General features: G+C 40.2%; 1 protein-coding gene across 1 annotated transcript; it reads right to left on the bottom strand.

Annotated features, from left to right (window-relative positions):
- Nucleotides 1-2,405: 2,405 nt before the first annotated feature.
- Nucleotides 2,406-25,694, bottom strand: TSPAN31 (tetraspanin 31). The gene is made up of 6 exons (XM_007432639.4): nucleotides 25,452-25,694; nucleotides 15,391-15,558; nucleotides 11,896-11,976; nucleotides 10,513-10,653; nucleotides 6,730-6,843; nucleotides 2,406-6,175 (listed from the first exon to the last, which is right to left on the bottom strand). Exons 1-6 carry the CDS (start codon nucleotides 25,512-25,514, stop codon nucleotides 6,101-6,103), a joined length of 642 nt encoding a protein of 213 aa, XP_007432701.1. The 5' UTR covers nucleotides 25,515-25,694; the 3' UTR covers nucleotides 2,406-6,100.
- Nucleotides 25,695-25,723: the final 29 nt, after the last annotated feature.

Here is a 25,723-nt window from a genome sequence, read left to right as displayed (position 1 = left end):
CACACAACCCCTGTGCCCTCTGGGAATAAGCTTGCTTGATTCTTTGGGCAGTGGATAGCTCCAAGGGACTGGTGGTCTTACACATCATGAAAATGACTGCTTCAAGATTTTTATGCCACTCCATTTGATCTCTTCCCTATTGTGAAATCATCCTTTTGTTTTGGGAAATTCACTCACTAAAGTGCAAGGTAGGCATAGAGGTAGCCTCCAGGAAGCATACAAAGATCAGTTTTTATTTGAGATGCTTTATTTTCCTGAAGTGGGGTGGTAGACTTCACCCTATCATCATCCGGAGTGCTAAGGACAGGCACCTCTATAATGCCTGATTTTTTTTTATGGCCACCCTGACTTACATTCCCATTCTCTGGTACGTTCAGTCAAGAGAAAGACCACCTACGTATCTTTTGAATTCCAGAATCTGATACGACCTTTAGGAGGCCCAAAATCAATAGAATTATTTAGGAGAATTTGGCGTACATGAGTCCATGGTGGAGTGCACCTTTTTCTTAAAAAAAAAAAAGCTCCCAGTTCAACTCTTTCAAAGGCCTTTGAACTCTTTCTTTAAAGGACATCTAGGGAAAGGCCTGAGGAATTTTGACGTGAACCCCCAAAGAGCTGTTTCCAGTGCTTCACGAATGTGTAGTTTAGCTGAGTAAAAGCCACCTTGTGTTTATATTTTTACTTGCAAAAATATACCTTGGCTCTAAATAATTTGTTTTTGCTGAGGAAGTGGGTAGATGATTGTTTATATGGAAGCCCATACATCAACATCCAGGTCACTTCAACAAACTGCTTTTTGTGTCTTCTGGTTTTGCCAAGATAAACTGGAGTCCAGCTGTGTGGGATGGAAGCCAATTCAAACAATATTTAGTGCATTTGCTGTTCCTTGGGGAGGAGGGAGTGACTGTTTTAAGAAACAAGCACTTGACACAAGTGCCACATCACCACTAAACTGGACTGAAATCTAAGCCATTCACGTCTAATTAAAACTCAGGTGGGACCTCTGTTTATCTTCACCATGCTGTGAGAATATCAGATGTTCAGCATTTACTACAAGTAACAATCATCTTTTTTGCTATTATGTTCCTCCTGTTTCTTTCTTCCTTGTTTTATTTAAATGTTGAAGTAAACTTTTATAATGCGTAGTTTGAGTGAGGTTCTTTCTCGTCTCCACCAGTATATTAAGCAACCAGTTCTGTCACTTGCAAAATTTTAGAGGGGTTTCATGTGTGTGTGTGTGTGTGTGTGTGTGTACACGCATCTGATTTGGGGGTACTCAAAATTGGAAAGATACATACTGGGCAGATTTGGATTTATTTTTACAAATTGGAGCCATCTAACTTATTTAACAGTAGTTGTAACGTGTCCAAATCTCAGAGACCCTGGGCAGCCCACGGCAAATGAATTGGACTGTAATAAATTCAGTGGCATATGATGTTGTTTCATATTCTTCTGTTGATGGTCAAAGTTCTGGGCTTGGTAATTCATTTTGCTGTATCCAGTAATGACAGTACATCGTATGAATCCTTTGAAAAGGCGTATGACTCTGGTGCATATATATGCTCAGGGCCGGTTATTTGGTTTTGGGGAGGTGCCTTATATTGAGGAGTTTCTTCATTACCATTTATATAGCTTAAGAAACCACCTATATGTTGCTATTTTGATGAAAGAAATATACAGCTGTGTGGCTGTCACTGAACTTTTCAGTAAGGAAACCCAGAATTGTAGTTGAAGCCTATTTTGAGCATTGTACATGTAACCTGCTCTCGAGTTTTCCTGTTGCTAATCTTGGAGTTTTGCTTTCATAAGAAATGACCTTATTTCAACTAAACAGTAAAGTAAAAACACATCCCTCCCCCTGGTTAGAAGTCACAATCTCCCTTTAGGACCAATCCCCCTTACCAAGAATTTATATTAAGTGTTTGCAATACATCCCAGGGTCTGGTAATTAGGGTCAAAAATAAGCGAACGCCACTGTTTTCCTACTTGGCTTCCAAGTTCCTTGGAGGCCCCTGCATGATTTTCTGGTGCAGTAAGAATGCTGGGTTTGAATTAGCACTGCCATTCTACCAGTAGCCAGGCTCATGACAGATCAGACACAGCAGGAGCCACCTGTCTTCCAGTGTGTGGGTTAGTTCACGGTCAACCTTTTTACTAGTCAAAGGGGGATGCTGCTACTCCTTGCTGGGAGGAAGAGTGAAACGGGGTTCTATTTTCAAAAGCTCTAACATGAAAGGTTTCTGGTTTTAGTAGTATTGGAAGGCTTGTTTTTATCTGTAGCACCAAAATTGAAGATAGTATGCCTTGGGGCAAATTTACCTTTACAGAATGTATCACCACATAACCTTTCTAACCCCGTTGCCATTCCTTTCGCCAAGGTAGTAAAGCAGTAAATACTAAAAATCTGCATTTGACAGAAATGAGTTTATTCAAATTGCCTGTCACAATAGGAGCAGTTTCATGTGTACAAGATGGAAAAAGTACGTAATTCTTAAAGCCATAGGCAGCTCTGAATATATCAGATTGCTATTTTCTGATAGGTCTTTTCCTCACCCTCCCTATCAACTACCACTGCAGGGCAAGAATAGTTCCTAGCAAAAAAGGCGCATTGAAAGAAATAGCCTGGAAACTCCATTTTATGTGTTAATGCACAGTACCTGTCTAACCCCTTCTCTAAGGTAAATAGGATGAGACAACCATTTGTAATACTACCTGGCTATAGCCCAGTTTTTACTTGCCACCTTATATAAAGTGCTTGTTGAATTGTTTCAATCAGTCCCTGTGAGTAATGAAGTTCAGTAGACTGCCAGCACCGTCCCCAGTGTGTAAAGGCTGCAAAAGAATGGTATCCAGTTCTTGCTTAAAAACGTCTTCCCCCTGCCTAACGGAGGCAATCATAAGACTTTTTACTGCAGAAACATGTTGACCCAGGAGACTTGTATAATTACAAGCCAGTCTCAATATTCCATTTTTTGATAAAGTGATAAAGAAGGTAGTGCCTTGCAGTTCTAGGTGGGAGTTAAATAATATTGATTTTTCTGGATGTATATTACGCTTTCAGCTGGGTTATAGAATTAAAATGCCCTCAATTGCCTTGGTGGATTACCTGTGCTGGAAATTGGATGGGAGGAGTATAGCCCTACCAGTTCTTCTGTACCCATTGGCAGCCTTCAGTACCATCACTACAGCATTCTTTCTGGACTATATGGCAAGATGGGGACTTGGAACCTCATTTTACCATGGTTCTAATCATCCCAGGTCCAGAAGGTGGTGCTGGAGCATTAATTGGGGTCACCTAGCCACTGACTCATGATGTCCGATAGGCTTCCACCTGGCTTTCTATGCTTTTCAATGTCAAGATGAAACCAGTGGAGGGGAGGTCATCCAGAATTTTGGAGGGGTGTTACCAACTGATGTTACTAGCTCTATTGCTCATCGTCATTCAGTTCCAAGAAAGGAACTAGTTTCCTTGAACATTGGTAATTCAATAGTGCAACTGGATGAGCAAGAACAAGCTGAAATTAAATTCTAACAAGTTTTTAAATGGGCAACTGAAGATGGAGACAGAGATCAGCCTGTTTTAGATAAGATTCCACACACTCTGAAAGAGCAGGTTCACAGTCTGGGAGTACCCCTTGAACTTCAAGTGTCACTGGATTCTCAGGTGAGGTGAGGTGCACCCTTGCAGTCACATGTAAACTAACTGCACCTTTCCCAGGTTGGTCAGGTATGACCTCAGCTATCAATGTGTTGTTACTTAACGTCTTAACTCCTGCAACTTTTCTATGTGAAACACTCAACTGTCCAGAAGCTGCATTTACTCCAATATGTGGCTGCTAGGATGCTAGCCACTGCAAGGTACAAGGATCACGTGATGCTTGTGCTAAAAGTTCTCTGGTTGCTAGTTGCCTCCTGAGCATAATTTAAGGTGTTGGTGTTAATCTTTACAGCCTTAAATGGCTTACAATCTGTCTTCTGATTCACACTTTTATAGTTGCTGGGATCTACAGGGCAGGCCCTTTTCATGATGTCTTTCTTAGGCAACTGATGGAGGCTCTTCTTTTGAGGATGTGGGAGAAGGTCTGCTGCTGCTGCTCTCAGACAATGCTCCTTTGGGAGCTACTGTTCTCAGACACTCCTTTGGGAGCTGCATATGGCCACTATTTTTTTACCATTTAGAAAATCTGTAAAGATACAGCTCTGCCAGCTTTTACTTTTTAGATGATTTTAGTATTTATCATCCATTTATATTTGCATTCTGTTGTTTTGGCCACCTTATGTGATCATCAGAAGGACAGAGTATAAATATAATAAATGTTTACAATCATCCTCTCCCCACCCACCACCCCAACAGTTTGACTGGAATTGTAACCCCTAGCTCAAAAAGTATGTTAGGGAGACCAATCTTTCTCTATCCACACCTGTTTTCAAAAGGCAGCACATTGCTTTTGGGCTTATCTGCACCATTTAATACTGCGTATCACCTAGGATGTTAACCTCAGATGCCGACTGTAGCTTTAGGAGTTGAGAGGAATTTGCCAAGCTATTTCTACCTGCCCTATGTAAGTACTTGTTTGCAAAATATGCCACTGATTATGAGACCTTCCCTACTCTATAAATAAATAGTATGGTACGTGTATTAAGGATGCAGCATATAAAACATTCAAGGTTTCACTAGAAGACATTCATACTCATCAAAGAGGAAGTAGTCTGTGTTCTTTCCGTGTTAATGGGAATGTGCTTCTGCTTTTCATCTTGAAGGCACAGCTCCTTCCAATCTCTGTCCTAGAAATATCTGGTTTTGAAGGGATTTGGAGGATGCTAAGAGCTTCACTAGAACCTTTCTTGGGCAAGAGACTGACAGCACCGCAACAGTCTTTCCCAGGCTGCCATCTAGATCACTTAATACTATACAAGGCCCAGTGCTAATGTGTAACATGCTTGTGCTCAGCTACAGCTTCTCTTGTTAAAAGTAGGACAAAAGAAATTGCATTTCAGAATATAGTGGGCTGAAACCGGAAGCAGGGGGGAGGGGCTGCCTCATAGGCAGTCTAGTGTTCAAACAATAGAATCCCCAAGGGTTAGCTATGATCCTCACATACATCCTTATTCACAACAGTCGGATATAGGGGAAGCAACTGAACAGGATAGGACACGTCTATATCACCAGCATACAACAGTTTCAAGTCTTAATCCTCCAGCTAAGTAACCACAGGAATAATATTGCAAAAGAACCTGGAATCCAAATCTCAGGCTAATCTCATTCAAGTCCCTTTTGTTCCAAAGAAACAGGTTTTCAGAGAAACCACTTTCAAGCCAGTTTAAGAATTTGTAAGTAGATGTACCTGTAATTACACTATGAACTGAGTTACACTATGAGTTCTCCAGTCAGTTTTAGGCAGATTATGACTTTTCCCCCTTAAAAAGAGGCAGCCTGAGTATACGATTGTAAATTCTGAATTTAGGTAAATTTCAATTTCGGCTTGTAAAAAAATCCTAAAATAAGACACCAGCATGTTTGTTTAAACTAAATCTAAATCTTTCCCTAGAGCTGCTTCACATAGCACTCATGTCTACTGTGTTTGACCATAGGAAACACAAACTGGGAAGAGCAGGCAAATTTGGTGAAAATAAGTTTATGGGAAAACTGTTGCCTCCACTGCTTAAAAAGTAACACAAAGCACTTTGTCTTGCGAAGATGAAGACATATTTGAGGAAAAAAGCAGCTTTAGGGAAAATCTTTTTTAAAAACTTGGGTCTAACAATGCAAAAGTTTTAAAAACACCAGAGTGATTGTAGTTATAAGCAGCAATTACATAAGTCAACAAAATGACTTTCAGTCATCTTACGTGATACCAACTAATATCTGCTTTTTTTCCTCCCCCAGTACTGGGTCCCTTTGCCACATGCCAAAGGCTTCATGTCATGGATGAAGCCTTCGCTTGCTGTTTCATCCAATCAGCGGTTTGGCACAATGGCAAAGTTCACCCTCATAGGGCCTGCGAGAATGGCTGGGTATTGAGTGATGGAAATGGGAGGTCTTAAATAAGCAAGAAGTGGCTAACTGAAAAGGGAACCTGGAAGGTGATAGGAGAAGGAACTATAAAAAGGCACTGGGGTTGGCTCTGGGATCCTTCTGGTTTCTGTAACGCATTGCAAGCCATACTCCAAGGATCTGAAAGGCAAAAAGAAAGAAGAAAAATCCAATTACAAGATTTAATTCCATGCTTATCTTATGAATGGTTAGGAAATGGTTTGCCATGATCAAAGCTGGGTCTTTCAGATAGATGGTCATGTTAACTAGGATAATAAAGAACAGCCCTCTAGATTGAGATGCCCCCTTCCAGTTTTCAGAGTTAAATTCACAGACCTTCCTAGCCAGCATGGCCTTTGCTGAGAATTTGTGAGTTGTAGTCCATGCCTCTGAAAGAGGTCTTTTTTGGCTGTGCGCCCTAGAATGCTTCCCTCAAGATACCAAATTAATTTAAATGTTGTTTTCATTTCAACACTAAATTAAAAATTAGCTGTTCAACCAAACTTTAGAGATGTAAGAACCATAGCTTGTCCTTGATATGTAATTATCAAAGAGGTAGATTTAACTGTTACTCAAGTGACTTGTTTCCACTGACTGTATCCCTCCCTGAGATCAGGAGATGTTTGAAGCATTTAAATGATTGTGACTTAGGCTGCGTGGCCCCTGCTTTTGTTTAGTTTAATGGACACAGTTACCTCTGTGAAACTGAAGAAGAGTCCAACTCCACCAAGGATTTTCAAGGCCTCATCTGCATGTTCCATCATCACAACACCACATTTGAGGCATCCACTCTTTGATTTTGTGCATGGCTGCATGAGGTGACAAAATGCAGTGTAACTCTGATTCTCCATTTGTAAGAGACAACCAGAAACTTTACCTGTTTGCAGATACCATTAGCAGCAGTAAAAAATTGGGCTCAATTAGAAACTGATTGTTCTTCATTTGAAGTTGTAACTGGTGAAACAGCAGGTGATCCCATCCAGCTATTTCAACACAGAAGAAAGTTGCATACTTACAAATAAATGCAACGGATAGAGCCCTGCCAAAACTGACTCTCAATCTAACATCAGTCTTCCTGCAGCTTGTATTATTTAAGGTATGTTAAACTATTAACTCCCTGACAGCTTTGTCAAAGAAGTACTTCAGCACATCTGAACAGAACCACAGTGGAAGAAGCAGAACAGCTCAGGCACACACATTTACCACATCAAAACTGCTTGTAGGAATTCATATCCCATGCATATTCTGCTTTGAATTTAATCCTTGGGAGTCTGCTCTAAGTAAGATGAACTGGTTTGAAAAATGCTTCTAAAACTCTGAAATACACAATATCTGGATTCATAAATAACAGTGACACAGTTTTTGTCTTAACAATGTTTGAACCCATTGACACTATCCAGACAGGAATGCAGCACTACAGCCTGAATTTTCAATGTAGCCTGGACCAGGGGACTCTTTCTCATCCTCTGGAAGTCTGGAGAGTCTCAGGGTAGGGGTTTCCTTGTTCATCTTTGGGATGCCTGAATTTATGGCAGCAGAAGCCAACAAGACCTCCAAAGAAGGTACTGTGCTAGCTGCAGGAGATCTGGGTTGGCAGCTGATGGTACAGTACCAGCTGTGAGTTGCAAGTTGGACTTTGGTGTGAGAATCCCCTATATCGTCAGCATTGCTCTGCAGGTTGGTTTGGAGGAGAGTGATTCCCTATCGCTTGGATCTTTTAACAGACTAGAACAAGAATGTAACCTGGAACAACTTAGAAATCAGCTTTCATCAACATGAAGCCCCTTAGAGTTAATGCTGTCCAATGGCCCTTTTTAAAATGACTTGTTCCTTTTAGGGAAAGATAGTCACAACCATTTGAAAGGCTACTATGAAGAATTCTCATGGTATTTGGTGGATAAAACCACCCAGATTCAAGAGGAGTTATATTTCAGTGGGACAACAGAGATGACTGGAGCTTCATCTTGCGATATGATCTGGGATCATTTTGAATCTTGAGGAAATGTCTGGAATGTCAGCTCCACCACTTCTTGGTTGGATGCCTATCCTTCATGGTTGGTTAAGGTCTCCCATGAAGTGCCAGAAAGTTGGATTTGAAGAGTAATTAATGCTTCTCTGAGTGGGGGCCTGTGTCTATAGCCTGTGAAAAAGGCTGTGGTATGCCCCCTCTTCAAGAAGCCTCCACTTGATTTGACTGCTTTGGATAATTTAGACCAGGGTTCCTCAACCTCAGCGACTTTAAGATGGGTGGACTTCAACTCCCAGAATTCCCCAGCCAGCCATGCTGGCTGGGGAATTCTGGGAGTTGAAGTCCACCCATCTTAAAAGTCGCTGAGGTTGAGGAACCCTGATTTAGACTTATAATCTAGGAAAGATCTAGAGAAAGCAATAGCCCTGCAAGTCCAGAGAACCCTAGAGGAAATGGTATTTAGACTTTTGGTAGCCAGGTTACAGGCCACACAGGAAACTACATTGGCTGCACTTGTGGATGACATGGAGAGACTGGAATTGGGGGAGTACATCACTCCTGTTCCAAAAAAGTTATGATTGAAGATGAGGGTTGCAAGTTCATGACTTCTTTATTTTCTGGTTTTTATATTTTTGATTTTGTTATTTTTACTTATTTATATATTTGGGGCTATTTTTTTTTTCTTTTCTGGATGTCATTTTCTTTTATGATGAGATTGTTAACCACCCCGAGCATCTGGGAATGGATAGTATACAAATGAAGTAATTAAATAAACAAACCCATGTATTATGGATTAGAACAGAAGATAATGCAGTGTCTTGGACAACAATGTTCAGCCAGCTGCTTGGTCCTAATTATCTTTAAAACAAAGCTCCTTAAAGAGGAAAGGTAGGATGTTGCAAAGGAAAGCAATTTAGCTTCATCTTTTAGCGCAGCAATAGGTTTGGGCCCTAGGAAGGTCTTTCTGGTAAATGTATATTTTGTGACTAGCAGAAATTTGTGAGTATGATGATGCATACTCTCAAAATTCCAAATGTGTCTCCAACCCTTAGATTATGGTTATGTACAAACCATGATTAAAAGACTCCTTGCTTAGTGTGAACCAGTTACTATCTTGCAATCTGAGTGAATTTAATATACAATTGCAAATAATATAAAGTTTAAGTCCTAGTTAACAGAACCGATGTGAGTGATGCTGGAACTAGCTGCCAAGCATACATTGCCCAGCCTTATTTTACATCTTTCTGTTGAATAGGAGAGAATCAGCCCTGCTGAAAAATTGCTGGAAAAGATTATTATTTTATAGTACGCCTGGTACTTTGTACAGAGTAATAAAATAAGGCAGTAAAGAAAATGTACAGGGACAAATGTTCACAGAGGTAGACAGAATGTCACACGTGTAGCAAATGTCTTATCGAACAACTAAAGCTCTAATCCAGCATGTTTCAATCTGTGTTCTGAGGAGCCCTCGCTGAGAAAACCTGAAAAGGCAGGCACACTTTTCTAAAAACACAGTTTGCCTGGTTCTCTGTGAATCTTTCCTAAAATGTTTAGCCAGAGGCTATTCTAAGTCACTACACTTGAAACAACACTGGGGAATAAGTTGCAGCCCCAGGTTCCTCACCCTGGAATGAGGCAATAACGCTGGAGTTCCCCCTCACTACATTCAGAGATACACAGCTGGAGATGGCAATTTAGATAACTGCCTCCAGTGAAGGAGCCTGAAAACAGAAGAGAGATTTCCGTTTTTAAATCTAGACCACTGAAGGAAGAGGAAATGAGCCACAAGCAAAGGAACTTAAAAAATCCCCGCAACTCCCAATGTCTGACTACTGGCTTTGTTGGGCCTGATGGATATTGGATGGGAATATCTGGAAGGACTTGAGGTGGGGAAGGCTTTCCTTTAGGATGGTGGAAAACTAGGAAGAGAAGAATAACTACGAGTATCAAAGGCGGGAAAAAAACCCCAATTTTTAAGAAATCTTGGGATTTTCCGTTGTTACAACCCATAATATGCAGTGCATGCAGTGGGGGTTGCTTTCATTTAAGCTTCCTTAAACTAGGCCTGTTTTTCTTGCACATATCTTGCTCTCATCTAGATGAATTTAATGCAGCATCCTCTAGTTTTCTAAGTATCATTTTCTCAAAGGAAATATTTTACTAGTATGTTTCATTTTTCAGTTAAAGGTATAACTATCATACATTTAGCATTTAGGAATGGTTTACTCTTTAAAACTCCCTTTACTAAACCAGTAAATGTGGCCAAGTTATATTGAGTGTTGTAGCTGATGCTTTAGAAAATTAGCCAACGGCTCAAAGCAGCAAGTGCATCTCAATCCTTACTCATCACTTCCAGCATATTAAACCTCTTTATATGGGCATATATCTTTCACTAGTTAAATATCTCATCCATAATTCTCAAAATCAGACCAGTCCCATTATTTATTTATTTATTTATTATTATTTTTTGCAATCTATTGGGGCAAAGAATCCAAAAGTGTACACTTACCGCACTGCAATTGTCAACATCGCTCTTAAATAACTCAGCAGATCCAGTATTATTGAATAACCCACAGCAATTTAAGTTGTTTTCCAATGATACCCTGGTGTTGTCATTCAATAATTTCCAGGCACTGCTCAAAAGACTTTCCTAGTAGGAAAGAGAGAGAGAAAACTTTGAAAGTCAATATCATAACATGAAACTTTCAGTGACGTGAGATGGGACCTCTTAATTCCTGTCCACATAGCCAAGGAAGCTGAATTTTTATTTTCTACTGACTTAGCTACCTTGATGGAAATGTCCATGAAGCAGCAACTTAGTCATATTCTCCAACCTGTCTCCCTCCTGATGCATTGCACAACTCCCAAGTGGTACAGCAAAAGGAATTCTGGGAACTGCCTAATATATCTGAAGAATATGATGTTAGGGAATGCTTGTACAAAATATAAATTTAATTAGATTAAATAATAGAAGTGCAGTTAAATGAAAAGAAAGTGCATTCAGTGGCTGTGTTTGTTCCACATGCTAGACTAAATGCAGTTCGGTAGTTTATTGTTTGGTGTGTTGTGGGAAGTCAGCCATTATCTTAACATGTTGCACAAACGAGCAGATCACATAAAGCAATAATGTGTATTTATTTGACCACAACACATTTCATGACTAGAACTACTGTATTTGCCAGCCCAGATGTAGGATTCAGGGTATTGTGTGAACACAGCCAGCATGCAACAATGCTAATGGGAAATGCTATTTATTTATCGTATTTTCAAATTTATGTATACCACCCATCTCACTATACAAGTGACTCTAGGCAGCATCAATATCTGCTTGAAATGCTATTGGGAAAGGAAGAGAGAAGGTTCAGCCTACTATTCTTTCCAGCACCTTGAACCCTTGCTGGAAACTCAATGGTATGTATAAAAACTGGATGGACCATTAAACAGCTATACTATTGAACTGAAGGACACGCTGAATACCATCCCCCGCAAATGGAAGATTAATACACTGCTTGGACCAACAAAAAAGTCATCCTGTTGCTGGGCTTGGAAAACAAAGAGGGAATTTACCCTTTGCTTGTACCACTGTTGACCCAACAAGAAGGATGTTTCCAACAGTTCCCTTCCTTATCGGTTTGCCAAATCCCAGTTTCTACATACAGTATCTCCATTTGTATCAGAGGTCTAAGAGGTTAAAGCAATTGGGGTGCAAATCATAAACTCCACCTGATCCCTGGATTGGGACATCCTGCAAGTTGCTCCATTTCTTGTTCTTTTGTTTGTTTGAACAATGGGAATAAGCATTAAGGCCTTGTTTTGAAAGTAAAATTTGCTGTAATGCAGGCTAAATATGCCAGAAAATCTGAATGAAACTGAGGCAGAAAGGCAGACTTACCTGCTTATGTGTCTTTAGTGCCAGGCATGCACAGGAAATTCCAAACTGGAAAATAAAGATTAGCCCTAGGATTATCATATACTGAAGAAAAGATGCAATTAAGGAAAGTCTTGGGAAAAAAATATAGTTTGTGAACAGCAAATCAAACTGAGGTACAGATAAATATTTACATGAAGAAAATTAACAGGAAGTAAAATACCCTCAAAAGTAATATAGATTCTTCCAAGATGGCCACAAAACTGGGAATACTTTTTAAAGATTGGGAATTAGGAATCCAGGTATATAGGATGTTTCAAACAATCAAAGCTGTTGTACGTGAGGAACTATTTGTTCATCTAGCCCAGTGTGCTAATCTAAGCAACAATGGTTTTTCAAGGATGACAGCAAGAGAAGGATCTTTCTTCCCTACTCAAGATCTTTTAAGTGAATTAGTCAATAGTAAACTACTGTACTGTATCTCTTAATCAATGATGGATCTTATACGTAAATAAGAATTAAAATCCAGAAACCAATCCAGACTATGCAGCTGACATTTTCCTCTCCACCATTATTGCAAGAGAAAAAGGGATTAGCTTTTCTAGAACCCTTCAGTATACTCCATTCTTGGATGACTATTGCTGCTCAACTCAAAGGTGACTATTTTTGGCTTAAAGTACAATTAAATCTGATGTGTCAGAGATGTCTTAGAACACACAGCGGCACTGACTGTTATTTTCTGCTGCCTTACATCAGTATTTCTCATTTCACGTTTCCTGGGCAAATAAGGAAACTGCTTGATACCACTCACACTGCCTGTCATTCATTCATGAGCAACATAACTCTGTTCAGAAATCCACAAAAAATAGAAATTGCTGTAAGTGGGGGAGTTTATTATGATAAAACAAGGTGAATGATGTTTCTTATGCAGATTTTGGATGGTCAGCGACTTGCCACAATGTTTCAAAAAGTCTCCTCTCGGATTTTTGTGGTTTTAATAATGCTGACAACCACCTCGGCACACAAACACGAAGACCCTGAAATACTCCGAAATGACGATGAGCAATAGAGCTAGTAACATCCGCTCTGTTGAAGTCATCCTCCTTTCCCTAAAAACAAAACAAAAAGGAAACCACCAACATTTCCACCTAACAAAACTGTATCACTCAGAACACCGCAGCTCAGGAGTCAGCCTGGATTCATATGTTGTGTTAAATTGGCTTGGCTTCCACAAAGCACAAAGGCAGGAGTGTAAAAAGTGCAACCTATGGATCAAATGCAGCCTGTCAGTCCTCAATGGGCAGGACCAAAAATTAACTCATTGTTTTGCAATTTTCAAGTTGGGAGAATTTAAAGGATCGGTGCTTTAAAACTTGCAGAGGCTTAAGACACTTATCTCACCTCTTAAAAATTCAGCCACTGTCACCAAAAATCAATCCCATTTTTATTCTGGGTCCTAGCTACTTTTGGACAGGGCCTTCCAAAGCCCGATGCAGCCCTCAAGTGACATCAGTTGTGCATCCCTACATTAAACTATAAACAATGGTTTATAATCTACAATGACTGGGTTCACACAACTTGCTAAACCAAAACCAAACCAACCACACTGTGGTATTGTGTGAACTCTGCCTCAGTCTCCTTTTATTAGACCGTTTACTGAAAAAGAGCCTTCAACGTAACTTAGCAAGCTATGCTGCTCTCCTCCACCCCATTACTGTTGAGATTGTGTCAACTGTCCTCCTCATAACCTGTAGAGCGTAGCATCTCTTTACGGATGACATGACAACATGGTTTCTTTTTTCTTTTTTTATAACCCATTAATCAAGAGTATCCGTATCAACAATCTGCTACTACTTGAACCAATATATCAATCACTGAGAGAAAGTGCTAAAATCGTGTAGGGAAACCTCTGCCTCTATGCTCAGGCTAGACATCATACTTTCTCCCACCCTATCATCAGAGGCCAATGAGCAACTTACAAAAATTCACCCCTACTAAATCCTTTACATATTCAGCAACACCTTAGCACAACTGATATTGGCACAGTGGATAGAAGGTACAAGAAGAAAATTTCATCCCTCATCTTATTTTAGAAGGCTACCCAACTCCAGAAGACTCTGGACATCATACCACATTAAAAGTCATAGAACCAGAAAATAATAATAATGTGTGTCCCAAAAGAAAATATTCAGCCACCATATATAATCCTAAAAACAGGTTCACCATCCATCCTATCCCAAGTACACTACCAACTTCTATTCAGTAAATGTGCCCATATAAATATGAAAATACATACAAGGAACAATCCAGCTTTATCACTAGAGATTATATAATCTACATTCTGGCATCTGACACACCCAAAGTGGATATGACAATTTAGGGTACAGTAATATAAAAATGGATGGAGAAGAAGAGACAATATAAAAGCATTAAATTCAGGAAAAGTTTATACCTATGTAGCCAGAATGACAGTGAAGTTGAACTAATTACTGGTGGTTATTTAAATATGTCATCCTGAACACTTACCTTAAACCAGTCAAATTATGCTTTTTTAAACAAATACACCATTTTATTTTAATGGTGTATACCTCAACTTTTGCCTCCGGCAGATCATCATGACAAAGGAAGGACTAGCCTGAACCTATCCACTATTCAGAGATGGAGCAACTTCAGAAAACTTGCTTTCTGCCTCCCTGCTAGAAAGAATAATTACAAGAATTTTTTCCCCCAATTCCCTTTCCTTTTATTGCAATTTTTCAGATTGTGATCTTTTATTCTGGAAGTCTATGGGATGGGACTGACAATACAGGTATTTGTCATAAACATAAAATTTACTTCTGGCCTCTTTTGTCTAAGTTTACATGCATTGTTTTATAATGTAATAAATTTTCTGCTGTAATGTTCTACATTTGTACACAGACACAGATTTATAAATCAATTTATATATACAGGACTGTAATCCTATCTTAGTATAACAATCAGAGGGTTGGAAGGGACTAGATCATAATCAAATTTTGCCTGAGGGCAGGACTTTTTACTAGTCATTTTCATCAACAGATTCACACTTTCCACAGCATGCTGAAAACAGAAGAGAGCTCTTGGAGCAGAGCCTTGGAATTAAGGCAATGCCAGCTATTATTCCCAATAAAGAAGAAAAACATTATCTATTTGGTAGTCCTTAATATCCCAAATGAAAGTGAGAAAAACTTATAAGTATATTTCACCAACATATCTACCTTCCTCCCCAATCCCCTAAATCAGAGGTGAGGAACCTTAGCTCTCCAACTCCCATCAAACATAGTGGTGGAAGATGCTGGGAATTGTAGTTAACTACAATTTTGTCTAAAGAGCTACAAGTTCTCACTTTTAACTTAGGCAGCCCACAATATAATAACTGGCAAGTACAACTCCAGTCATGCCAATAACAAGCATGGTGGAATCCTCGTGTATCTATTTTTGCATGGCAGACTTCAGGAAGCAGGCAATACGTTCTGCTTTGCCAGTAGCATAGAAAGATACAAAGAAAAGCATGACTTGGTGATGGTTGATAGCACCAATGAGTCCCACGATGGCGATGAGAAGCAGGAAGAAGCCCACAGCAATGACCCCTCCGATGATGTGGAGGCTGGAAACTATGCCAAATCCTTTACCCCAGGCAGCCACGCCAATCAGTAGTAGACCAACCAGCTGGAAAACAAGAAAAATTTGGGTTGGAAGGAAGATGGAAAAGTCAGAAACACAGAAAACAATTCCAACCTACCTAGCTTTTCTCTTCAATAAAGTGCATTAATATTCATTCCCAAATGCTACATATTATACCGCAATTGCTGCCTTCATTTCAGCTCCTGGAGCTCAAGCATTGTATTGCATTGCATCCATTAACTAGTATTGTTTGGATTACAAATCCATTTAACCCAATTCTAGTGAATTGGTCTGAATGTCTGCTCAGTAGCATCACCATCCTACTCTGCAGTTAATGACGAGGCTTTCTCATCAACCAGGTCATGGAAAAACTGTCCACATCATATAAAAACAGTTTTAATATATTACAAAATTCCCACAATATTCTAGGAGTCAAAGAGATCTGAAATGAAAACAGAGATTTTTTTTTCTCAGCTTCTTACTGTTCATTCAAAATACTCAATGCCAAAATTAGATACTACATTCTCTCCCCTCTAATGTTGCCTTATTTTACATTTATTGTAGAACATCAAAGTGAGCTCAAACAGAGGGAAAAAAGTAGAAGAGTTTCTCCCTGTGCCATTACAACAGAGCGATTAAGAAAGTGACTCCTCACATTAAACAAACTTATATACAACACTTTGATTTGGATAGGCTTATCAGCATCCATAAACCCATATATTAAGTTACATTTTCACTGAACTACATTATTTTTAAATTATTCAAAATGGCTCCAACCCAATAGGATATAGTTAGACAAAGGCTGGCGAGTCATTTAGAGCCATAATAAAGTTATTATCCTGAGAATAACACACTCTGACATTTTACACTATTTGAATATTGTAATTGCTCAATTCTTCCAGTATCTTAGCTTGCTTGGTGTTAACTTCCAAGACTGAAGGATTCCTCCACACCCTTTCTCAGTGTACAGGGGTAAGAAGCTTTTTGATTTATACAAGGAGCAACCAATAAGTGCCAAACCCAGCCATTCTTCACAAAAGAGAGGAAAGAAGGAATTACAGGTAGTCCTTGCTTACTGACTTTGTTCAGCAACCATTCGAAGTTATGAAGGCACTGAAAAAGGAGATTTACAACTGGTCCTCGAAGTTCCGGCTGTCGCACCACCTCCATGGTCACGTGATCACAATCTGGGCACTTGGCAACTGGCTTCACTTATGACAGTTGCAGCATCCCACAATCACGTGATCATCATTTGTGACCTCCCCTGCTGACTTCCCACAAGCAAAGGCCGTAAGTTGCTCACACCCTCCCCAGCTTGGCAGCAGCCTCCCTGCCCCATCCGCACTTGCGCCTCAAAGGCCACTTGCACACCCTCCCTCACCCAGCAACAGCCCCCCCCCAGCCCCCCTGCACCTTACCTGCCTGCCAGCCTGCTTGCAAGCCACCTGACTCACTTAATGACCCTCAATCCTCACTTAATGACAGCAATGGGGAGTGTCGGGATTGCCATCGCTAAGCAATGAGGTCACATGACATCACACTTTACAACCACATTGCTTACCAATGGAAATTCGGTCTCAATTACCACTGCTAACCGAGGACTACCTGTATTTCATACTCAATTTCAAATGCTTTCCAATATAAGCTATATAAATTTGTTTTTAACCACAAAACCTGTCCAGATAAGGAGAAAGGACACAAAGTAGAAATGTGACAAATGCATTTCTCAAACAAGGTTGCCAAGTGCAAGGTCTCTAAGTACATTCAAAGAGAAAACATTGGGGGGCATTGCTAAGATGTGTAGGTCCAGACTTGCCATAACAAGGACGGCACTGTCCAGCTATAAAGACAGAATTATCATTACCTATATAATGTACTTACATAGTTTTAAAAAATATATTGTCAGCAGAAGTCAATTCAGAAAGTTTTATAGCACTGCACTATAATCAGGTCAGAACTCAAACTCAGAAGGGGCCTCTGCAAAGAAATAGGTGCAGCTATTCAGAAGGGTGGAATTTGATTCATATGGTGGGCTAGGGACCTAGTTTAGCTTCAAGGGCAAAAGTGGCTTTCAGTACAACCATTTCCTTTTCCTTTTAAATATAGTACAATTCCCATACAATATGGTTACAAAAGATATCTGAAGTACCTCAATGCCTAGTAGTGGTAAAATAGCTAAACCCTATCCATGGATTTCCAAACTATAACAGCTGTCCTGCACCTCTTCTAAAAAATAAGACTTTCTGGAAACTTGTCCCATCTTTCTCTCTCCATTGGCAACTCTCTCAACAACTGGTGGATATTTACTCAAATGATATTGCAGATTTAGTAAAAGTCGATATAATTAAGAGGAGTTAAATACAAGGAAATCTATTTTAAAATGAAAGACTGCTTTCATTTTACGTTGCAAAAATTAATGTTTGAATTTTATTTATTTATTTATTCAATTTAAATTACTGCCTATCTCACCTGAGTGACTCTGGGCAGCTTACCTAATTAAAAACAAAAATTAGAAATAAAACAAATGCCATCAAATCCAATTAAAACAGTTAATTAAAACAATATAATTTGTGGGAGAGTACCAATAAATTACTAACAATGCAACCAACCAGCAGGATCAATACCGCCACTGGACTCCCTGGCATGATGACAGAACCATATCTTAAGAGCCTTTCTGAAGGCCAGCAGGTCAGGGCTAATCTAACCTCGGGGAAAATGATGTTCCAAAGGGTGAGTGCCAGGCAGAAAAGGCTCTCAGATGACATTTCTTACTGGACGGGACCCTTAACATGCCTCTCCTGCCAGACCTGATGGGACAGATAGATGTAACTGGGAAGAGGCAGTCCCTCAAATAACCTGGCCCCATGCCATACAGGGCTTTAGGTCATTACCAGCACCTTGAATTGAACCCAAAAACTGGCAACCACTGCAGCTCGCAGAGCAGAGGTATAAGGTGTGCTGAACAAGGAGCACCCATAACTGCCCATGCTGCTGTATTTTGCACCACCTGTAGCTTCTGGATGCTCTTCAAGGGCAGCCCCATGTACAGCACATTACAGTAATCCATTCTGAAAGTGACTAGGGCATGAGTGACCGAGAGTAGAATGCCATTGGCACTTCGCCCATCTTTCCCATTGTTTTGACTGAAATATAAACACAATATAAACAAAGGTAGCTTTAGAAATTCATTTTCAAATTCCATTTGTTTAAATCTTAGATGTTAATACGTATCCACTAAGCTCATGTGTATCTCACATGAGTACCAGTGTATGAAGGTGAACATATATACACACACTTGAGTCATTCATATGACTCCTGAACTTTTGGATCTACCTGGGTAAGGCACTTGCAATGGGAGTTCAGCCTGCCAAGGATCCCCTAATCAAAAGGAGGGAGACAAAGAGTGGCTTCCCATACATAAACATCTCCCTTGACATTCCACACCCAAAGACAAAGCCCTGAAAGTCTTCCAGGCAGAAGCAAGTCTGAGTTTGAAGGAGAAGCTATTATAGTTCCACAGGCAATAGGAGCAGGAGCAACTCAGGGGAATCTTGCTTTCTAGTTGCCAATACTGGCCATCTTTCAACCATTAGGATTAATAGATTAACCATCTAGCCTCATCTGTTTTGGGCAGGAAGGTAACAAGGATAGGGAAACAAGGCCTAAAAAGAAAATGTGGAAACCAGGTTTTGTTTAAAGCGGGGAAGCTTAAGAGACACAGTAACGTTTTTTTAAGCATTACACAGGACTATTATACAGAAGAGAGCAAAGACTTATTCTATTTCTGTCCAGTCTCTAACCTTCCTTTTTTAAGGAAGGTTGTTGAGAAGGTGGGTGGCTTGGTGTTCCAGAGGGCACTCAAGGAAGCAGATTATCTGGACCCCTTTTAAATCAGGATTCAAACTTGGTTTTAGCACTAAGATGGCACTGATTATGCTTGTCAACGACCTTTGGTGTGCTCGAGATGGGAGCAGTACACCTATCCTGGCCCTCCTTGATCTCTCATCAGCTTTCGATATCATTGATCATGGTATCTTTCTGGACCAGCTCAGGGGACTGGGAGTGGGAGGCACAGCACTGAAGTGGTTTTCCTCCTTTCTCTGGAACCAGTTCCAGTTGGTGTTGATGGGACGAGGAAGGGGGAAGATTGAGCCTGATGCCCCAGCTCCTCAGGGTTCTACCCTTTCCCTACTGCTGTTTAGGATCTACATGAAGTCGCTGGGGAAGGTTATCCATTGACACAGGGTATATATTGTGTCATACTGATGATACCAAATTATACATCTCTGCTCCAGACTGATTAAGTGATGCCATCAAGGTTCTTTCCCAATGTCTGGAGGCTGTGGGGGGTGGGGTGGGGAAGAATAGGCTTCAGTTCAACACTGGTAAGACCAACTAGCTGTGGTTAGCACCCTAACCCTCCAGATCCTGAGACTTTCCATCCCTGGCTCTGAATGGGGTTGCACTCCCCAGACAGAGCTGGTTTGCAATTTGGGGATCCTCCTGGACTCAGGGCTCCTGCTGAAAGAGCAGAAGGCTGCCATGACTAGGAGAGCCTTTGCACAGCTTTGTCTTGTGTGCCAATTGCACCCATTTCTGAATTGAGAGGCTCTATTTACAGTGACTCATGCCTTAGCTACCTCCTGGTTCAATTACTATAATGCGCTCTATATATGGCTGCCTTGAAGAGCTTTTACAAGCTGCAACTAGTCCAGAATGCAGCAGCATGGGCTCTTTGGGGCATTCCACAATATGCTCATGTAACACCTCTGCTCCATGAGCTGCATTGGCTTTCAGTAAACTTCTAGGTACAATTCAAGGTGCTGGCTATCGCTTATCAATTCCTACATCACACAGTGCCAGCTTATTTCAGGATCATCTGCCTGATTGTCTCTGCTTACCCCCGAGAATTGGCAAGGTTGGCATGCTCCATGTCCCTTCTATTAGGCAGTGTCACCTTGTGGGATCTAAGAGTCATGCCTTCTTCTGTTTCAGTGCCTGTCCTACGGAACAGCATCTCTCTAGGATCTGGATGGCCCCAACTCTGTTGGACTTTTACAAAGTATTAAAGGCCTGGCTGTTCTCCCAGGCTTTTATACATTCAGAGAGAACTGGTACAAGATGTTCTACCACTGGGGTATCACTCCAGTCTTCCCTGCTAAAATGAGTGATTCCTTTTTGAAAAATGTTGGAAATGTAATAAACTAGAGAGAATAAGGAAGATGACCTTCACAAAATTATGCAAGAACTGTTACCAAGACAAAGGGGGCTGAAACATTTTTTAAGCCCTGGGAAACAAGGTAATATTCAGAAGTGGCTTAGGTGGACGCCTCCCCAATTCATTGGGGTTTAAGAGCAGGGCAGGTACTGCACAATCTGACTTTCAAGATTCTGTTATCATGGCCAATCTCGATAAAGGTAGTTCTAGTCTTCCTGTGGAGCTGATTTCCTAGTCTGGTCTACATAGTGGAGCTGACATGAACAGGTTGGAGCCTCTTTACATAGATGGTCACAATGCTGTAAAGCTCAACAGTATCAGAAAATTGTTTATCATTGAATGGAACAAATTCTGAAAGCTATATTCCCATTCTATTCTGAGACATTTCAATTAGTTTCACTAAGCCATATACTCCTTAAAAATATACTAAATTGGCACTGTATATGTTAACAGCTGCAAGGAGTCTATATGCCTTTTTATTAAAAAATATCTTTGATCCCTGCATTGGCAGAATGGCTAATCAAATTGTGGGAGTGTGCCTCAATGTCTAGAATGACTTCATATTTAAAAAGGATTACAATTTTATACATGGAATTGTGCCACATCGAAAATTTGGGTTTTGGAATCTATAAACATATTATAAACATATAATCTACAGTATTGTCCTACTGTACTGTTTATCACCTATGATTATGCGCCATCAAGTCATTTTCAACTCCTAGCAACCACCATAGATACCACATAGATTTATCACCACACAGATTTATCATCTATAGTTTCTCTTTTTTAATTTTGTTAACCAAGTACCTTTTGTTTAAAGTTCTATAGTGACAAATATAGATTAGAAAATGAAAAGCCTTATAGTATTATAAACTTTTAATGAGGTATTAGAATATATTAGCTATGCTATTTCAGATTTCACATATATTTAGTTCTTTGTATTATCATTTTTAAATTTTTAAATTTTTACTTCTATTATTTATTTCCTTTATATATATATATATATCTATCATAAAAACATTTCAAATTTAAAAAAAAGTGGAATTATTTTTCAACCTTGTGCATGTTATAGTAATCTTTTTTTTAATATAGATTGTGTTGCTGTTTTTCGTTTTAATCCTCTGTTAACTGCCTAGAGTCACTGCTGTGACATTGGTGGCTATATAAATTGTATAAATAAATAAATCAAATGTTATCCTGGAAGATAAGATTAAGTCTCAGGAACAGTAAGCTTTAAAAAGGTAAATTTTGATTGAACATCAAAAGAACCTTAGCAGTATGTAGTTTCTTTTCATTGTGTGAGATTTTCAATCAATTACTGAAACAACCATCTCCTGGAGAAGGCCACAGCTGTGAATTTCCTGCACTAAGCAGGAAGGGGAGGGGAAGAAATGGGTTAGATTTACCACAATATTTCTTTCACTAGGTCATTCTCCCAATAAGATGGGAGCTATAATTTGCTTACCTGTCACTAAAGCACTTGGCTGTAATGTTTTAAGTGTAGCCTCTTGATATTGTCCTCCAATTCACATTTGTGGGAAAATTATTTTATACAATAAAAAACATTATTCGCAAAGTACTGTTGGGCTGTGCGTACTTGGCCGCACAAAATAATCTAAATCCTATGAGTGGGTTAAACTGCATTATGTTAGAGTTACAGTTCCAGCTTATTTTTTCTCCTGTTCTGGGATTTTAGAAGATTTTGAATTGTCCAGTGAAGACTGGAAAAGGTAAACATTTCATTTAGTAGAAACTGAAAAGCGTATGTAGATGAAAGAAGGAAGAAAAAAGAAATGAGTAGTACAAAATATCTTTTCCTCTGGTTTGAGACAGAAGTAAATCTGCTACTCAAGGTTTTGACTGCAAAAATAAGTGCTAGGAATTGCTTTCTTAAGAAGCAAACAAAATCTAAAATTATACAGAGAAATATACTAACCACATTTGATGTAGAAATATGTAAAGCCCTTGTTATGAGCATATGCAGAAACTTTAGGTGAAGCCATACTGAATGCTCCCTTAGATGAAGTTTTACAATGTATCAACTTGTCTCAGTATTTCTGCTCCAAAATAAATGTGCTTGGTTACAAATAGCTTCATTTGACTGAAAAACATCAAACACCTCTGAACTGCATATGAAGATGATTATTATTCAGCATTTGTTTGTTGAAGGTTGTGTGTGTGTGTGGGACCAGAGGCTACCAGACCAGATGTAGTCAACTGCGCCATCTTCTTTGACCTTTCTTCAACACAGCAACCCTATTTTCCTCTTTAGCTTAGCTGATTTTTCTAAGCAGCAGAGAGATAGATTTCAATTTCATCCTTGGACTTGGTTAATCTGCAGGAAATCGTTTATTCTATTTTTACTGTAAACTGTCCAGAGTTACCCCACAGTGAGATGGGCAGTGACAAATATGAAATATAAATAAATAAAATTAAAAAGTAAGTGGGGGAGAGGAGTCTGGTTGCACAGTACAGCTGCAGAGATGCCCATAAAGGAAAAATATTGGCTTCATCCTCGGTAGGACATTTGCAACTTGTGAATTACAAGACCACTACTTTTGGGAAGAGAAATCTAACTCTCCCCCTCTCCTACACACTATAATCTCAAAGATTTCCTACCTACCATACTTTCTAATAATTATGTTTTAGGCCTGGCTGCTAAGATGGGTCAGTTTTTGTATGAATCAACTTGCATATTTTGAAATTAAAAAAAAAAATGTGGACATTTGGGTACAGATGATCCAGGAAGGAGGCTTACATATAAATAAAATGTACGAGTTGTGCTTTAGCCCCACTTAATCAGGGCATGCAACTTTGTGATGAAAAAGGTCCCTAGCCGATTTTGAAAAGGAAAAAAATACTACCTATTCAAACAATAGTAACAAGCATTTCTTGGTTATTTCCTTTCTTGCAAGTTCAAGCATCTCTATGTGTACTCAACAGTGTCTACTACTTTTAGAAAAAATGTTAGGCAGATTTCATCCCACGGTTGTATAATGAAGCACAAATGACAGCTAGACCCAATGTTCTCTTCTGGCCATGATTTTCCACTATCTAGGTGGCTATTTCTCCATATCTAAAGCAATAAATACATGTAATCTGCTTTGAAAACAGTTGCTCTGCTTTCAAAGATTTCTAACTGGATGAAAAATGTAGCCAAGTTGTCTGTCCTGTGGAAATGGAATCAGGTTATCTAACAGTTATCTATCAGTTGTAAAGATTATGCCCATTGGGATTGAATGAAACTTACTGTACATTATTAAATTAATCAGTCTCAGGGCCTTTTAAAGTTCTTTCTTTCACCCAGAATTCCAACATAGCACAACTTCTCATGGCAGAACATATTAATTCCAACTTCCTCTTCAAATACTTACTATCCATACCTAATCCGTTCTAGGCCTCTTGCCTTTCTCAAAGGGATGAGAAAAGCTCATTTATTGATTCATTAGATTTATAACCCACCTTTTGTTCAGCACACAGAGCACTCCCTCCTTCCATTTCTCCATACAACCACCACCATATGAGGTAGGTTGGACAGCAAGAGAGTGAGTGGCCCAAAATCACCCAGTGAGCTTCTATGGCTAAGAATGGATCAGAACCTCGATTTCCCCAATGCCAGTCTAGCATTTTCAAATAGAAAGTATATGCAGGTCATAAAAATCACACATTTTCTCTCATTGTACAAGGAATACTATTAGACTGCTATTAAAGCAGTCATTTGCTGTTCTGTTCTTTTTTGAGCTATGTATTGTTAATTCTTGTTTTTCCAAAGTTTCCCAGATGTTCCTGCAATTTAGCCAGGGACCCAACCAAATGACAGATAATCTTGGTAACTTATTTACCAGATCTGACAAAACAGAGGTCAGTAAACAAGAAGAGAAGGTCCACTCAGTTGCCAGCAATCAGGGGAACATTTGAGGCGAGGTTTCAGATTTGCAGAGCCAACTTTTCTTAGGTAAATACCATAACAAGCTTCCATCCTATGCAACTCTGACAAGACATATATTTAGTCACAGGGATAAGCATCTTTGAATTGTCATCATCTTTAATCCAAAACTTTTGTTTCTTCAAAGGAACATTTGGTGTCCAACTCTTCTGGGGCCAACCCAGTACCCACTCAGCACCTCAGAAAAAAAATGCTTGCAAGCAAGTATGCAGGACTGATAGCTTTCCTCTTCCTACTATACCATACTTCCCAGGCCCACAGAAAAGCCAGCCCAAACAAACCTCTCTCTCTCTTTCCTCCCATGCATCCTCTCACCTATCAATCTAGCTTAGCCTTCCTCCACCTGCTCTGCTCCAGAGGACCACGATCACCCTCAACATTGCCAGCCATATTAGCTAGAAATTCTGGGGTTCTATAGTCCAACCCATTATAGGGCACCAGGCCGGGGAAGCTGCTCCAGACAGAAGCAGTGAGGTCATCCCTCCCCAGCTTTTACTTGTTTTTCCTCTAAAAAGCACCGCCGGTTCCCTCCAAACCCCACCTCAGCCTCCAGAGCACCTGGCCAAGCCCAAGGTCCCCCGGGGCATCCAGTAGCCCCATCGTGGGTGGGGTTCTCTCCCCCACCCTCACGCACACTGCCCAGCCTACCTCCCACCCTGGCCCCACTTCCCCGCCGTAGGAACCCCAAGCTCCTCCTCTCCTCTCCTCTCCTCTCCTCTCCAAGCCATGTCCGGGAAGAGGCGAAGCAGCCAGCCATCCGGTTGTCACACTCACCACGTAAACGACGTTGAGGGCGCACAGAGCATTGCGTGAGCAGGCGAAGCCCCCGCAAACCATCTTTCCAAACAGGAGGAACAAAGCCCGCTCGCCTCTAAAAACGCGGAACAGATTCCCCCTAAGGGGCAGCACCCGCGGACACTACCCCTTTAAATCCCGGCCTGCCCCCACCGCGCCTGCGCGCCGATACTAGGGCTCCCTGCCGGCTCGGCGCATTCTCTTGGTAGAACGCCTACTCTTCTGCCGCTAGCGCATGCGCCCGTGGAGTA

This window comes from Python bivittatus, unplaced genomic scaffold, assembly GCF_059951505.1.
Source record: "Python bivittatus isolate LINGU-HERP-01145 unplaced genomic scaffold, Pbiv_v1 ctg000220_np1212, whole genome shotgun sequence".
NCBI classification, from domain to species: Eukaryota; Metazoa; Chordata; class Lepidosauria; order Squamata; family Pythonidae; genus Python; species Python bivittatus.
This window is presented reverse-complemented; position numbering and strand designations above follow the sequence as displayed.

Coding starts and splice junctions, on each gene's coding strand:
- TSPAN31 (XM_007432639.4), bottom strand. CDS start 25,514: ATGGTTTGCGGGGGCTTCGCCTGCTCACGCAATGCTCTGTGCGCCCTC. Junction 11,977..15,390: donor ACCAAGTCATGCTTTTCTTT/GTATCTTTCTAT, acceptor TCTTTTCTTCAG/TATATGATAATCCTAGGGCT. Junction 6,176..6,729: donor TCTTCTTCAGTTTCACAGAG/GTAACTGTGTCC, acceptor TTTGCCTTTCAG/ATCCTTGGAGTATGGCTTGC.